This window comes from Podospora anserina, chromosome 7 (genome assembly GCF_000226545.1).
Source record: "Podospora anserina S mat+ genomic DNA chromosome 7, supercontig 1".
Lineage (NCBI taxonomy): Eukaryota > Fungi > Ascomycota > Sordariomycetes > Sordariales > Podosporaceae > Podospora > Podospora anserina.
In genome coordinates, this window is record NW_001914854.1 from 2,358,701 (window position 1) to 2,375,166 (window position 16,466).

General features: G+C 52.0%; 5 protein-coding genes across 5 annotated transcripts, besides 1 other annotated feature; 3 read left to right on the plus strand and 2 right to left on the minus strand.

Moving 5' to 3' along the window:
* Positions 1-2: 2 nt before the first annotated feature.
* PODANS_7_8595 (uncharacterized protein) lies at positions 3-1,387 on the minus strand (the record flags this gene model as incomplete). The annotated part of the gene is made up of 3 exons (XM_001908189.1): positions 3-812; positions 862-987; positions 1,046-1,387. 3 exons carry the CDS (start codon positions 1,385-1,387, stop codon positions 3-5), a joined length of 1,278 nt encoding a protein of 425 aa, XP_001908224.1.
* Positions 1,388-2,164: 777 nt separating this feature from the next.
* PODANS_7_8600 (uncharacterized protein) lies at positions 2,165-4,714 on the minus strand (the record flags this gene model as incomplete). Its single annotated transcript, XM_001908190.1, has 4 exons — positions 2,165-2,180; positions 2,314-3,437; positions 3,493-4,369; positions 4,416-4,714. 4 exons carry the CDS (start codon positions 4,712-4,714, stop codon positions 2,165-2,167), a joined length of 2,316 nt encoding a protein of 771 aa, XP_001908225.1.
* A 1,575-nt stretch (positions 4,715-6,289) lies between these two features.
* On the plus strand, positions 6,290-7,741 carry PODANS_7_8610 (uncharacterized protein; the record flags this gene model as incomplete). Its single annotated transcript, XM_001908191.1, has 3 exons — positions 6,290-6,365; positions 6,431-7,513; positions 7,569-7,741. 3 exons carry the CDS (start codon positions 6,290-6,292, stop codon positions 7,739-7,741), a joined length of 1,332 nt encoding a protein of 443 aa, XP_001908226.1.
* A 264-nt stretch (positions 7,742-8,005) lies between these two features.
* Positions 8,006-8,101, plus strand: a tRNA (tRNA-Ala).
* A 1,395-nt stretch (positions 8,102-9,496) lies between these two features.
* On the plus strand, positions 9,497-9,718 carry PODANS_7_8620 (uncharacterized protein; the record flags this gene model as incomplete). The annotated part of the gene is made up of 1 exon (XM_001908192.1): positions 9,497-9,718. One exon carries the CDS (start codon positions 9,497-9,499, stop codon positions 9,716-9,718), a length of 222 nt encoding a protein of 73 aa, XP_001908227.1.
* Positions 9,719-9,951: 233 nt separating this feature from the next.
* PODANS_7_8630 (uncharacterized protein) lies at positions 9,952-11,451 on the plus strand (the record flags this gene model as incomplete). Its single annotated transcript, XM_001908193.1, has 3 exons — positions 9,952-9,982; positions 10,031-10,241; positions 10,296-11,451. The coding sequence occupies 3 exons, from the start codon at positions 9,952-9,954 to the stop codon at positions 11,449-11,451; spliced, it is 1,398 nt and encodes a 465-aa protein (XP_001908228.1).
* Positions 11,452-16,466: the final 5,015 nt, after the last annotated feature.

Consider the following 16,466-nt stretch of genomic DNA (forward strand, 5'->3'; position numbering starts at 1 on the left):
CTTTAAAGACCCTCCTTAGCCCACTTGGGCGCCTTGCCCGTGAACGGCTTCGGCGCTCTTGGTCTACTCTTCCACCCAGTCTCGCCCTCAGGCGTAGGCAAAAACGGCTGCATCTTCTTCGCCTTCTTCGCCGCACGCTGCTCCTTCAACTTCGCCTTCTCCTCCCTCTTCGCCAGCTTCTTCTCCGCCAACACCGCGTGAAGGTCCACCAGCCTCTCCTGGTTGGCGATCATCTTTTCCAAGTCCTCGTTTGTCCAATCATCCTCCGGCAAGCCAAGAACATGCTCGACGTTGTCTGGCCAGCTCTCGGCAAAGTGGTGATCGAGCTCGTTGGCCCAGAACACGCGGACTTTGTGAAGTACCGGGACCGGTTCCTCCAGTGGTTGTAGCTCCTGGATCTGCTTCTTAACCTCCTCGATCTGCTTCTTCACCTTTGCGATCTTTTTAGTTTCCTTCACCTCCATATCCTCCCCCCCGCCTTCCCCCTCCCCCTCCAGCTGCCCGTCCCCCTCTGTAACGTCCTTCACCTTCCTTTGCACCTCTCTCTGCGTATCCTCCAACTTCATCTTGTTCTCCTCCAACTCCTCCAACTCCTTCTCCAACTCTTTTCTTTTTTTCATATCATCACTAATCTTCTCCCTCCACTCCCTAATCTCCTCAAAATTCCTCGCAACCTTGTTCCCCTTCCCCCCACCCCCAAGCACAAACGCCATATCCGCCACAGTATTCCCCTTCTGATCATTCAACTCCCTCCCCCTCTCCTTCTTGGTCAAGTTCAACAACCTCTTCGCCTCCTCCCCCCCATCATCCCACTCCAGCTCGTGCCTCTTCTTCAGCTCCACCAGCTTCTGATAAACCGACAGGCCCGCCGCCCCCTCCCCCCTCAGGGAACTGAATCGTAGCCATAGGCCTCCAGTAATCCTTGCGGATCTTGATCAGAGTGTTCTTTTTGCCCGTGAACTGGACCTGTCTCAGGGATTTATTCGCCTACTCCAAGTTAGCATCCCACCCCTTCCTTTGCACCCACCCCTCCGGAGAAACTCACCCTCAGCTCCCTCGTCGTGCTCCAGAGCACATGATTCGCCTGGATGTGATTCCACAAATACAACCTCTCCCCCAGCACCTTCGCCTCCTCCATCTTCCTCTCCATCTCCCTCTCCCTCTCCGCAATCGCGTCCGCCTTCTTCTTCGCATTCATCTGCAGGTGAAGAGCGCTCTTTGTCGTCTTTGTCCTCACCACCAGCCCCAACCCCGGACCCAGTCGCCTCGGCGCCACCACCGCCGTGGTTGGCCGTCTGGCAATCATCACACTTGCCAGACAGACTGGCCGGGTGACCATGGCAGCCAGTAATGAACGGGACGCCGCCGCTGTGCGAAGGGAGTTCATACCTACCCTTCTTCCTTTCCTTTCCTCAGCCAAATATAGTAGCCCCTCCTCGTAAGAGTCGTTCGGGTGGTTTGCCGCAAGCCTTCCCCGTGTGTGTGTGTGTGTGTTCGTTGACTCCGGACACGGGAAAGAGAAAATAGCGATCGATCGCGCGGCGAAGAGGGAGAGGCGAGTTCGTCGGCTCGAAAGAAAAAAGGTGGTGGTTCGTCTCGTCGTTGCAGCAAGCCGGCCGCGGGAACACACACAGACGAGCTCCAGAACTTTTTTGGAGGTCTTCAACTGGCGCTCCGACTGGCTGGAATTGTGGGGTTTGCCAAGATATTACTTCCTTCTAACCCTAACCCTGATATGTTCCCCCCTTTTTTTGTCTATCACTGTTGAACATGCACAAGTACAAAAAGCGTTCCTCATTATACGTAACCAATAGTTCATTCGCAGGCTATGGATAAGGAATCAACAAATAGGTATACCCCTAGGTAAGCAGAGAGTTTCACAACCACACTCCATCAAGTATTATACAATCTCATCGCCCCCCCGCCCCCCACCCTTGATCACAATTACCATCCCCCCGCTCAAGGACCTCAAAGCACCAAACAAAAACTCATAATTCCCATTTTTGCTTTGCCATGAACGTGATAATCTCATCATCAAGAAACTCCTATGAACCAACAAAAATAAAACTCCCTGCTCAACGCGTAAGACCCCCCCTTGATCTACCCACCAGTGTCCACCACCCAACCCCAAACCCCATCAATACCGCTACCGTGCCCGCAGTCATCAACCTAGGAGATAACTGAATGAGTCAACGCAAAAGGCAAACAACGGCGCTGAAGAAAAAAGAAGAAAAACACCACGAGAAAACAGGCCGGGAATCGTCCAGTTCACAAGTGTTGCCGGGGTAGTAGCGAAAATAACAAATGTCTTACGTCGTGTTTCGTTTTTTGCCGCCACATAATCTGCTGATGAAGCCTCCGATGATGTCCACAAAGAGCAGCCGGAAAAAGGCCTGGATCCAGCTCACCCCATTGTGCTCAACGCCCGTCGTTCGGTTCGATACTGGACTTGTAACCCTAGGAATCTCTTGTTCAACTTCGGGTGCTGGAGCGGCTCTCTTCTTGAGGCTGTTGGTGTTGTTGGCCGACTCAAGGGCCGTGGTATGCGATGATTCGGCAATCTCATCGTCGGTGGCTCTCTCTCCGACAGCCACAGGTGCAGGAGCAGCGGACCTATCGTCAGGGACCTGTGCTTCGGCTTCGTCGGCTACCTTGGAGGTGTTAGAGTGATCCTCAAGCGAAAGGCCGTCGGCTTTCGTAGGTGCAGCGTCGCCAGAGGCCTCGAGCGGCGGTGTGTCCCTGAACAGAATATCGCTGGCGGTCTTAGGGGCTTCGGCGGTCCTAGGGCTGATGCTATCCTTCAGGGAAACACCTTCGTCATCTTCTTCCGATCGGGGCTTCAAAGAGCTGGGCCTGGACTTCATTTCTGGGTTAGAAAATACAATAGGTGATGGGGTAGTTCCGTTTTCCTCGCTGGCGGGCTCTTCGGCTTCCGAAATGACTTGAAGGGAGGGCGACACCGGGACGGAGGACGCAGAGCCATGGGAGGGCCTAGGTACCTCAAGATGCTGTGAACCTCGATGGGAAGTGGGGATTGACGAATCGCCAAGGATGTAGTCGGTGATATCTTGCGTTCCTTCCAGGGGAGAGTTGATGACAGGGGAAGGGGGGACGCCTTCAAAGGACGCCTGATCCTCGTTGAGACTCGTCTCCAGTTTACGTACTGTATCGATAATTTCCTCTCGGTTGGACGGGAAACGTTCCAGTGTGGGATCATTCAAGTCGATCTGATCAGGGTCAATGTCTTCCATTGGTGACCTGTCGTCGCTGCTTTCACGTCGCTCGACAGCATCACCGGGCGTAGGGGGGCTGGGACACTCGTGAGGGAACAGCGGCGACTTGAGGGCAGGAAGCTCATCGCCTTGGCTGGCGCTTGGGGGGCCGAGGAGGTTGTCGTCGTCGTCGTCGTCGATATGGGGCTCCGAGATGAGGATGGCCTGTTGGTGTCAGTACTGCGTGCATACGTATCAACTAGGATGTGGAAGATCATACATCAACCCGGTCCAAAACCTCCGCGGTATCCGCAACTTCTGCAGCGGTTTCCGCGGTTTTGGACATGGGAGTAGGTGCCCTCTCGAGCAAGCCGTCTCTTGGATCCTTTGCCGGAACTTCTTCGTGCAGAAGCGCGGCAGAATCAGCAACCTCGGCGGCAGTCTTCACAAAGTCTGGAGTGCCAGCACCAGACTGTGTTCGGATCTCCTGAGCCTTGATGGCTTCCAGTATGCTACCATTGGGCAACACAATGTTGGTAGTCGTGGAGTCCTTGACGCGAATCTTTGGGACGTCGCTCTCTTCAGACACCTCGGTCGACTCCTTCAAGTCTTCAACCACCTCGGTCGATTCCTTGGGGTCTTCAGAATTTTCTGTTACCGCGGTCGGTTCCTTGGATGCTTCAGGCTGTTCAGAAGTCTCAGTTGCTTCATTTGGAGCCTGGGGAACCACCTCTGGCTGCTTTGGAGCTTCAACCTCCTTGGGCACATGAGTCTCCTCGACTGTCTCAGTAGGCTGCTTGGGAGCTTCATCCTCCTTGGCGGCCTCGACTGGCTGTTTGGGGGCTTGAGTCTCCTCAATTGACTGCATTGGAGCTTCAGCCCCCTTTGGTTCCTCCACCGGCTTCTTCGGGGCTGGGGTCTCTTCGACCACCTCAGTTGGCTTCAAAGGTTCAGCCTCTTCAGGTACCTTGACTGACTCCTGCGGGGCCTGGGTCTCTTCAACCACCTCAATTGGTTTGGAAGCCTCGGCCTCTTCAGATTCTTCGGCTGACTCCTTTTGACCTTGAGACTTTTCGGGAAGCCCGGCTGGTTCATCGGAAGACTTTTCTTCGCCCACGACAGCCGGCTTCTTGTCCTCGATCGAATCAGGTTTCGATCTGTCTACGTTAGTATGAGTGACGATACTATTTTGTGTGCCCTTACTCTTTTGGTGGTTGAATCTCCAGCTCGTGATTGGTGTTGCCAGAAGAATCAGTCACGGTTGGCTGACCCGGTGCCAAATCCCACCAATCACCGTTTCCAATGCGGAATTTGTATTGGTGCTTGGATCCAATCTCACCAAGAACTTCTTTCGAAAAGACATGCTCGCCATTCTGATCGGTGGTGTAGGACATCTCCTCGGGAGTCCATGGTGGGCTCGAGAAGGTGCCGGCCACATAGATGGGCGGCTGCGTGCCGGGCTTCTCGTATGTAACGACGACGGGAACCTTGTCCGACGGCATGGCGGGCGGGCGGTTGACGGGTGGATGTGATGGGTAGCCGGCAGGGAATTCGGATCAGGGACGAGATGACGGCGTCATCGAAGTACCACGGGTGATGAGGTGGTTCTGGGGATGCTGATGCTGGTTGATGATACCGAGCAGAAGAAGAGTAAACTGCTGGTGGTTGAGTTGACAACAGGTAATGGAGAGAAAAGGTAGGTAAAGGGGTAAAAGAGGTAAGTAAAGGTAAGGTAGCGAGGTCGAAAATGCGCCGCACCCAATTGTTTCAGGGCGAGTTCCCCTTCCAAGTTCCCATCACGCCACTGGCTCTGCGAGGGGTGTGGGACTTAATCAAGGCCGGCAGGAATCGCGCGGGGCAGAGTTGCACGGCAGAAGAGGCTAGAAGGAGCAATGCACCAAGCTACTGTCTTCACCGTCACTCTGAAAGATAAGGAAAGGGAGGGGGGGATGGAAGACCTACAACGATAGCGATGATAGCTCTGTCCCACCCACCGCAGGAAATCAAAGCGGTCTGAAGACTGAACACGGGCAGGCAATTCCAAAAAAATGTCGAGTCTCAAAATTTTATTTCGGCCTCACCGAACTCGGGGGGCTGGACAAAGAAATGGACTCATAGTGCCAGCAAACACCAGCAGCTGAATTCCAAGCTGGTGTGGTTTCTCCTCCCCAAGCTCCTCCAAGCTGCTGCACGTCGACCCAAACGGCCAGGATATCCCAGCCTGAGCGGGCATGTTTTTGGGCGGCACGAAAAAATGATAACGATATGAGGTACAGCAGTGGTCAGCAAGCTCCTCCAGCTGTAACTGAAATGCCCGTTAACTGGTGCTTGAACGGCCATTAGCTCTGGAGCTAGCAGCTAGCGTCGATCCCCCGCCCGGTCCGCCAAGAACCGACAAGGCCTTTCAGTGCGTCATCGACAGCGGTGACAGGCCGGGCGCTGCTTGGCGGTAACCTTGGGCAAAAACCTCGACAAAACAATTACTGCCATCTCCCACCGCCTTATTTTCAGGTGCAACTGCAGGGTTCCATCTCAGCATCCCCTCACGACGACTCTTCCCCAAAGCTCCAGTTATATAAACAAAATCCCATTTTTGACGTCGTCTTGGTTGTGGTCCTCGCTGTCTTCTTGCATTAGTTCAGGCATTCATCAGGAAACTGGCCAGGTAGATATTTTGAAGACTGCTCTTCACCTGCTCTCTCATCTTTTTTCATTGCGAAACATTGTCGCAAAACCACGCGAGATCTTCGACGGGACTCTTGGCATCAAATACATCAAATACCCCCTGTACCCTGGTTGACGACCGCTTCCCGACTGCTGTCTTGTCTCGGAAATATTCCAGAAATCAATTTTGGAGGAAGTGAATACACTTTGCATATCGACGCCCCCGACCCTCTTTTTCCTGTATCTCTCGGCAGGCTAGGCATCTTAAGAGCGCAAAAAAAAGAAGGACCTGATTAGGCACCGTTAGGCTTCCTGCAACTCAACGTCCCCCATCGCCGTTGTCACCGCCCGCTCCAACACACCTCGCATCCGAAGCAGACCACGTCAAACCCACCACTTGCAACGTTCCGACAATGGCGGCACTACCCCCCGATACGATCCAGGTGAAGCGCAAACGTGGCATCGACGATGCCCCTGTCGACTTTCTCCGTGTGTGCCTCTAAACCTCGTCTATCCATGCGACCATCGCTGTACTGACCAACTGTGTATCGCAGGGGTCGATAGGAGCAAGCGGTATCGCATCATCTCTGATGAGGTCGGCTGGGTCTATCAGCGCAAGCAGGTTGCGTCCGAGCAGGAAAAGAAGCCAAAGCATGACGCCAGCCTTGGAGTTCCTACCATTGTGCCTACCCAGGAAGGCGATGAGAAGCGCCTAAATCGCCCCAAGAAAACCCCCAGGGCCCCGAGCACCAATGCCTCCACGACGCTTGAGCCCGTGCCTGCGTTGGCGCCCGCAAGAGTGCTGGCGCCGGAGGCATCCGATTCGAGCGACCAGACAGTTAACCTGCGTAAATTCCACTTGTCGAGGCCCAACTCGTCACAACCATCTGCTGGCGTGACCAAGAAGCGCGGTGCCACTGCCGTCTTTGTTGAGAGAGGCCCAAAGAGACAAAAGTCCGCAATCCTGACCCCCCAGGTTGTGAAGGAGATTCTCGACCAACCCAACACAACACAATCCTCAATCAGTTCTTCGCCTGCCAAGGATTTACCTTCATCCTCACAGGAAGCGGAGAAGAAGCCCGTTGTCTACAAGCGACCAGGAACCAAACCTAGGAACAAGACATCAGCATCCGAATCGGGAACAACCTCGAAGCCCTCTGTACCCCCCTCCATGCACAATCGAAGAGCCGACATGGACGAGCTCTCCAGGGTTATGGATACCTGGACACTGGGTGAAATCAGCAAGAATCTAGACCGGGTGGAGCAACTCAATGCCAAATCGAAGTCCAGCCCAGCCAAGTCCCGGTTCCAACCAAAGGCACCCAAGCTCCGCTATCATGAGCGGCATCCGACAGAGAACGTGGCCCAACAGCAACGCGCTAAGGACCAAGCGGCCCCGGCTGCAGCTGCATCAACCTCTGCTATGGACATCGACATGATTGACACCTCGGACGACGATGATTATGTGATTGAGACGTACGAGCGTGTCCCCGCTGAGCGGCTGCGGGACCAGGCGGTACCAGCCCACCGTATCGGGTTGCTTGTTTTTGACAATGAGCCCGATGTCGCCGACTTCTTTTACGGCAATGATGATGAAACCGATGATGAGTTCCCTGAAGATGAGGATGACGAGAACGGTGAGCAGCTTGAAGCCCTCAGCAAAATGTACCGCAAACGCTAACAGTTCTGCAGCGGAGAACTACTATGCCCATGAATATCCCGACGAGGAGCTCGAGTGGAGCGATGAGTTTGATCACAACGCTTATCACTATGCAGCCCAGAATTTCTCAGAGAACGAGGAGTGGGACGACCGTGACTTTGCGGATGAAGCCTGGGATGCCGGTGACACAGTCAAGAACTTTTGAAGGGGCAACAAGCAGCGTTGATCTTATGAGTGGTGGTCTCCAGAGTTCGACGGGGAAAGCGTTTTATACCAGTTATACAGAGGAAATGATACCCTGGGCATGTCCCGCGTTTAGTGTAGTTATTTACATGTTTTCTATGTCCACTAGTCTTTGTTGTGTTTTGTAGTTGGTCGGGGCAGTGTGGTAAGAGGACTTGCGAGGCATCTGTTTGAGAATAGTTAGCTAGAAGGGAGATTTCCGTAGGAAACCTCCAGCAAATACTACGGGTGCATGGTCTAGTGGTATGATTTTCGCTTCGCATCCTTTCAAAAGGCGCGATTATATTGTGAACGGTCCCCGGTTCAATCCCGGGTGCATCCAAATTTCTTTTGCCCAACTTTAGTGTCAAGTTGACACTATTTTGGCTTTGTCTTTTTGGGGCTTGGTTTCGTTTGGTCACTAACCCACCGGCCTCCAACAGAAAACAATAGCACTTTGTGTGTTAATCCGCCAAGTCCGTTCTTTTAGGACGTGAGACATACAAGTCCAATTTCTCGGGCCCGTCGGAGAAGCCTTCACCACTTGGCCACTCTCATGCTTTTTTGGCGGTTCAAACACTAGTTCATGAGCCTCAAGCAACCTCACCTGTTTATTCCGTCGAAACCCGAGGTTTCCATCGCATAACAATGGCCTTCGTTCCTGCCAAAGATAACACATCTCGCCAGGCTGCGTCATAGATATATCATGGGAAGTTACAAGGCTCTGTGTGGTGGAAGGAACATCCTGTAACCGCAAGTCTTCGGCGCCGTCCACCGGAGCAGCTATCATTATGGCACATAAATCACTTCCACATCATGAGTTTTCCGCACGTCTTTCGGGAGAAATCGTCTGTTACATCCTCGGGTCAGCCCAGAGTGACCCGCTACCACCTCGTCTCAACGGTAGTGTCGATTGACCATAAGCCCAGAATCCTCAAGTGGCGTTCCTCCGGCCCAGAGGCGTGTAGCTACACTGACTTATTATCGTGTTCCTCACCGCGGAGATAAAAGCAGTCCCGGACCCAGCCCTGACGGACAAGTATGTGGCTTCACAGTTCCCTGGACCCCTATAACACTAAGACCTTTTTTTCCCAGCCGTCGCGTTGTCTCTGCCCGTTCGATAATATTTCGACTTTAAACTTTGGCGTGCCCGAGTCGGGATAGCCAGACCACACAGGGCAGCTGGTACTCTCTTAAGCTTGGTGTTGCCCCGGTCTCTTGGTAGCCTGGACTGGTCATGTCGATCGATTTCTGCTTTTTGAGGTCTCTCACAAAGATCGACAACGGTGTTTTCCCATCCTAAACTTGAACGACGACCACGCCGACAACGCCGCCGCGATGAAGCTGTCCCGTGTTGGGGCCAGGCTGTTAGCTGCTGCCACGACGCTCGTCCCGGTGGTGGTGTTGGCTTGCGACGGTTGCTTCGGTCCCATTGAGGAGCATGCTTCGAAGCATGTGCGTGTCGTGAAACGCATGCAACCTGGGGCGCTGGATGCGAGCTATGGTCCTACAAGGCCGTTGCAATGGGGGCAGTTGAATGTGTTGCATACAGTCAGTTGAGCTTTCCCTTCTATTCGCCGATACATGACACTTCTTACCGCAGTGACAACAAAGGATACTGTATGGGTCTCTGCTCACACGTGAAAACCAGTCCGATACCCACGGATGGCTATCCGGCCACATCAAGGAGGCGAATTATGGCGCAGACTGGGGCGACTATGTCTCGTTTGTGGCAAGCATGAAAAGGACGGCCGAAGACCTCAAAGTGGACCTACTTCTTGTAGACTCTGGAGATCTTCATGATGGCACTGGCTTGAGTGACTCTACTACACCAAATGGAGAGATATCGAATGAGATCTTTGTCCAGCAGACCGGATATGATTTGCTGACTCTTGGTGCGTTCCTCATTTCCATTCATTCCCAAATTTTCTCATCAGTTCATACTTACATCTGTGACTGAAGGTAACCATGAGTTGTATGCCTCCGAAGTGGCCTACCAGACATTCAACAATTTTAGCAGGGCCTGGGGTGACAAGTATTTGACTTCCAATGTAGAAATCATGAACCCTGACACTCAGGAGTGGGAGCACATTGGAAAGACGCACAAGTACTTTACTACAAAACATGGTATGTCGCTCCGCCCATTTTCGGCTGGATAAGCGTAACTGATAGTCTTTCTCAGGCCTTCGCATCATGGCTTTCGGTGTTCTCTTTGACTTCACTGGTACGTGTCAGCCTTCACATCCGGAACGAGCATATCTAACCTGAGCAGCCAATACAAATGCCTCACGGATCACCAAGGCGGCGGATATGATCAAGCAGGACTGGTTCCAGCAAGCGGTTCATCATCCCAAACCTATTGATGTCTTCCTTGTTCTTGGTCACAACTCAGCACGTCCTGGACGCCAGGCCAGTACCCTGAAGACTGTCTACTCTGCCATTCGGGAGGCCCATCCTGACACTCCGATTCAGATATTTGGTACGTATTGTCTGTTCGCATAGAGTGAGAGAAACCAACGTATCACAGGTGGGCATAGTCACATGCGGGACTTTGTTGTCTATGACCAAAGCTCTACCGCTTCTGAATCTGGTCGATACTGCGAATCTCTTGGTTGGTTTTCCATGTCGGGCTTCAACTCTTCCAACAGCGGTTTTACTGGCCCTCTCAACCCCAAAGGCGTCCCCAACCCCAACCGAACGGCCGTTGTCGCCAACCCAGTGAACCCTACCCCCATCGACAAGAGGAGTAAGCAAAAAACCTCTCCCTTCCTCTACTCCCGTCGGTATCTCGACTGGAACCGTCTTACCTTTGACTATCACGCCCCCGGCTCGCAGTTCCTCCACAACGACATTCTCTCCCGCCCCAACTTCATCTCCTCCCCCTCTAGCTCATCTAACAGCTCATCCCAGCTGAAACAACTCGGTGCTCAAATCTCGTCTAGTATCACATCCTACCGCCATCAATTGGGCTTGGGAAAGGTATATGGGTGCACGCCACAGACGTTTTGGGTGACCGGGGCGCCGTTCATGGCGCCGAACTCGATGTACACCTTTTTGGCGGACGCAATGGCCCATCAGATTCTGAACCCAAAGAGGGCAAAGGTTCCGAGGGTTCATATCAGCAATACGGGAATGGCGAGATTTGACTTGCACAAAGGACCGTTCACGATGGATGATAGTTATATCACTTCGCCGTTTCCCAGCTTGGTGGTGTATATTCCCGAGGTGCCATGGGAAATGGCGAAAGGGGTGCTGGAGCGGATGAATAAGAAGGGCGCGGGGCAGGGGAGGAGGGTTGAGTATAATACCACGTCTGTCGGTGATCCCAAGGGAAAGAGAGAATTTGGGGTCTGGCAAGGAGAGGAGTGTGTCAACCCACCGATTGAACAGTTTGGGGCTATGGGGAAGAGAAAGGTCTTGGGGAAGAGAAAGGTCTTGGGGAAGAGGGAAGAAATTATGGGGGTGCCGGTGGGTAATGGTGGTGGGGGGAGGCAAGAGGTGTTGGAGGTGGGGTATACGACTGAGGATGACTTTGGGGTGGACGGGGATGATACGATTCATGCGAGAATCGCCAACTATGAGATTCCGGCCTATTTTGGGACTACCGCTGGGTTTCCGGAGTGGAAGAAGGGGGGGAGGAAGGGACGGAGGCAGGAGCCAAGGGTGGTGGATTTGGTTTTTAATGATTTGTAAGTTTTCCTTCCCTGGGAAATGAATGTGTGGATATGGGCCGACAATGGACAGTATCAACGATGATCTACTTGCCGCACTTGGGGGGAACTACACGGCGGACGACATCAAGTTTTACATGGAACCATCAAACTACACGCTGAGAGACTTCTTGGTGCCATATGTGGAACAAAACTGGCAGGCGGGGATGCCGATGTGTGAGATTTCAGGGAGAAGGCCTCACGTTGGGTGAACGGGGGGGGCAGAGTTCTATTAAGTTTTTGTGTTCTTTTCATTTTTTGGGTGGCGTTGATGGGAGTGAAAAAGTAGGTACAGAAAAGCTGTGCGAGATATGACTTTGAGTTGTGTTAATTTATGGATGGGAAAATCGAAGGAGGACGGCGATCCGGGTGATTATAGACATGAGTTTTTTGAACGAAATTTTAGAGCATTGACTTGGACTGTGATGTGGTGGGGAAATACAATAATGTTTAATGATCATTTGAACAGTGAATGCACGGATTTTATCATGTCATGTGTCTCTGATGACCTAGAGGGCCCATCCCTAGCCAGTTCAAAAGCCTTGTTTTATCGGATATTGGTCATTTCTATCAGCATGGTGAAGAGACCTTGGCAACAATCCATCAATGATTTGCCTCCGGACCTTGGTTTTCATCCTCATACAAGTCAGCTACATTTCCTCGGCCATGTCTTGTGTGTCTTCTGACACGGTATCAGACCAGGACTTCTGCCTTGCATCTCGATACATATGTAGCACTTCATCTCTTCGCGGTGGGATTCTGGTACTGTGGTTGAGATGGAGTCTGCGGTTGTCGACCTTGTCTATTTGATGTGTGTTGGGAATCGCAGGGTTTTCCTAACATGAAGCTCGGGGTTAGTTAGGTTTTGTTTGTGGTATAGGTAGATAGTCTTCGGGCTGTTTGAGTGTGGAGGGGATTATGCTAGGTAGAGGAAGGATACACAGGTAGTTATTTGCAAGCTTTGAATGGTGTCCGTTTTATTATTCGTGTTATTCTTTTCTCTTGTTTTGGGGAGTGTCTATTTTTCTATACATAGTGTTGCTTTTTTCCTTCACGAGGGTGGGGGGTTGTCTTTCTATGAGTGTTTTTGTGTTCAGAAGCCGTGAGTGGTATTTATGTTTATGTTTGACCTTGGCTACTGCATCAGGGATGGTGGTCCTCGGCAAGGCTCGAAGTGAGATGAAGAAACATCAGAGCTTGATATCTGGATAACTTTACTGTAAGTTCTATGTGACTATACCCGTACTCTGATAACGGATAATGTTCAACTGTGGAATCTCATCATGTATATAGAGATCTTCCACCCACTTTAGGCAGGTGCCTGCCGAGTGTTGAACAGTGGAAGGTGCACCTAATGTCCATCTAATCTGTATGTTGCCTGCCTGCCCAGGTACAATGAGAATTTCGACTGAGGCAGTTGCGATGTAGCTAGGCTGGGAAGGAACAGGACAGGGGCTGCCTTCCATCTCTGGCTGAGTAAAGGCGATGGTCAGGCTGCCAGTCTGGATGGACGCTTCCTCTCTTGCCGGTGTGCCCCGCATGACCTTTTCTTTCCCAAGCATCTTCACCATCAATGTACGATCCCTGCCACCGCGCAATACACCATCAAGCGGCCTATTTACTGACAGTATAACAGAAATTTTACTTCCAACCACGTCTCTAAACTGAAGCGGAAGCGGGCGTTTCATCCGAGGCAGTCGCCGACAAGCAGAGAACCAGTTTTCCAATTTCCCCAGCACAAGAGCATATCACTTGTTCCTTATCCCGACGCATGGCTGGTCGAATCAACAAAACAGACTGTCCAGACGATCTGCTGCCGTCGAACCGCCATCGTCATCTTCAATGTGTTGATCAATTCATGTCCTTGGATCAACAACTTGCTCCCCATATGTTCATCCCAACTTTTGACAACACTCCAACTCCATGAGCATCGAAACATGTGAACGGCGTGGCGAGTCGGGCTATCCAAACTGTCATCTAGCTGGCAATGCAGGTCTCGGCGACCGGCAACGGAAAGTGTCAGACATCTGAAAGGATGACACTGAGCGCTCGACGGTAAGGCGTGAATGTACAGTACATACCTGTTCAAACCTTACTCCAGACCGACAGACACTGACATAGCTGCTAGCCCCTGCCTCGCCTCCATCACAAGACAAACCCATTCACCGAGATCACGCCAGGCAGACCGTCCCCACCGGACTACTCGCATGTAGGCCGTTTGGCCGTTTGAGCTCTTTGCCGGAATGACGTCGCGGCGCGGCAACGGCTCAGCGTCCGTTGGCGGTGGCTAGAGAGCGTTCTTTCGACGGTGCCTTTCGACGTGCCTTTCGATAGTGCGTCATTATAGCGATACTGGGTCAAGGCGGCTAGTGACACCTGTCCGGTCTCTGCCTGGGTTTCCCTGGTACCTGTCAAAGCAGCTGTCAAGCGATATCGCATTCTGAGATGACATTGATGTGTTTGGGGGCAGATTTCCGGCAACTGCCTAACCCCCTAACAGCCTCGACCAGGTCTTGCAGGCAACAAGGCAATACCGGCTCGCGCTGTTGAATGACACCGGGACATTCGGCCTCTGCCACTTTTGCCCGCCGCGCCGACCGTCTTGTCCCTGTCTGCCGTTGTCACGAACACCTCGCTAGCGTCAAAAAAGCTTAACTCATGTTAAACCACAAGCTTGCCCCTGAGCTCCTGCTGCGTCCGTATCAGAGGCTAACAAGGGGCATGCATGGGGAGAACAAAGATCGTTTCGAACCCGATCATTTGATCGCCACTTTCTCGGCCTTCAATCCCTCTTCCGATATTTGTTCGTTATGCAGTTCAACAGCCAGGTCAGCGGCTAATGCCGGACAATGTGCTCACGATCGAGCTGTATCCTCACCTTTAGCAACGTCCAGAGCTACAGCTTCCAAATTGGATCGTCCCGAGTTTGGCTGCCCATGTTCGCATCGGTTAGGCAGTACAGCTTTTCTTTCTGCTACCATAGTTCCGCGTTGGTCATGAGGCAGATGTGGTGGCGGGGCATGATCCAGGAGGTCCGGCGGAAACCCGAAGCCTGTTCATTTGGGCGAGACATTTGACGCCTCCCGCTTGCTGACGCTGAAGATGAGAGAATATGTTCCCGGATACTCATTCTACCCCCATAGTGGCCCATCCCACACCGGGACCCGCAAGCGAAACCGACAAGTGTGCGGGTATACAAAGTCGTGACTGGTATTGACTGGTTCGGATGTGTCATTCAGCAAGACATTCTCATCTTGACAACCCTGTTCGCCAACCTCATTGCCGCCCTTTTCCTTCCCCACCCCTCACAAAACAACAACATGTCGCCGGGACAGGGCCAGCATTTTCACTAGCACACCCCATGCTTTGCTGCTGTCACCCACCGATCTCGGTAGCACAGATCTCCCTTTAGCTTGCTGTAGTGCTGCTCATCTGTCTACCCATCATGCCATTCCGTTTGTCGGTTTCTGCCAACATGTTGTTGTATGTATGTAGGTAGAGACCTGTCGTGTTAGCAGGGATCGGGTGGAGGATGAGTCGACTTCCACGCGGAGCAAGTGCCGTCATTCACATGGAAGCCATGTATTCTGGTAAGGTTTTGTATATTTTACTTATTTTTGGTTCTGGTAGTAGCAGACTCACCGGGTAGGTGGGTGTGTCACCGAACAAGGACTCTCGGAACCACCCAACGACCGGGCGAGGTCTCTGTTGTGGTTTCTCGGGTTCACTTGGCTTGAGACATTTTGTCAATTTGCTATGTGGTCAACCTCCGTCCCCTTCCCCCAGCCTGCCCGCCAACCCAGTCCAATGTGCTGGCACACACAGTAAGTAGCCACAGGGCCTATCATCTTGGTATTATTTGCTCCGATTCGATTTCGGGTTGTGACCAACTGGCCTTTTCCATTTATTATCTATACTCCCGAGAGACAAAGAAGAAGAGTTTGCTGTTGTAAGTTTGGGAATAAGAAAAAAAAGAAGGAAGAGAGTAAGGTTGGTACTGCGGAATAAGCGACAGGCAGGTGGGATGTATCCGCTGTTACACTTACACAAGACGACTCACGCGTTCGTTTTCGGCTGTGGGGCAGAGGGGGGTAGGGGGAATGGTTAGTACCTACCTACCCCAAGTGTGTGTTTTCTTTTGCTTTCGGTTTATTCAGGTAGTTTCTTCTTCTTGACCGCTTTCTTGGGTATGGGTTAATCATGGGATTAATGTACAGTATCTTTGTGTTTCCTGACGTTTGGGGGGAGTCAAATGTGTGACCTGTTTTCGTCTTGCAGATTTTTTGGACAGGAAATCTGTAAAAATGGCATGATGGGTAGGTATCGTGATATACTACAGGTGGTGGAGGTTTTATTTCATGGAGGGAGCATTTTTCGGATAGCAGTGCTCCCTGCTTTTTAGGTCAGGCAGTTAGTTCCCCTGTCCTGTTAAGCAAGGTACCTGAGGTAGGTAGCTCAGATTCATTGTGGTTGTATGGTGGCGGTTGTGTGTGTGTGTGTGTGTGGGTGGGGGGGGGGACGACATATGCTTTGCTGTATATGCCATCTGAGGGGAAGTGTTGGAATGTACATGTCGTGGGTGGGTTGGGCAACAGTTTGGCCGAGATGGAAAGTAAGGTAGTTATGGGGGTATAAAGTGAGGCGTTTCTCGTTTCAGGAGTGGCGGTCTGTAAAGAGGTTGGGTCGTACATTTTCTCCTTTTTAGGCATTTCTGAGTGGGAAGATCGTGTGTACTATTACTCTGGTTTGTTGTTGTTTATTGGTCTCCAGAGAAGGGGAGAAGGCTGGGTTGACCAGTTATTTTGGGGGTGGGGGGAGGTGTTGATCAACCTGTTCGTAGGTAGAGCCAGAAATTTGTGTGTATGTGTGTGGGGGGGGGGGGGGATTTAGGTACTGCTAGACACCACATGCCCAAAAGCAAAAGTATTAGAGCGGAAAAGAAGCATCACATAGGCTGGCATAGGGAATTTCATGATCAAACATTAGCCGACACCGTCA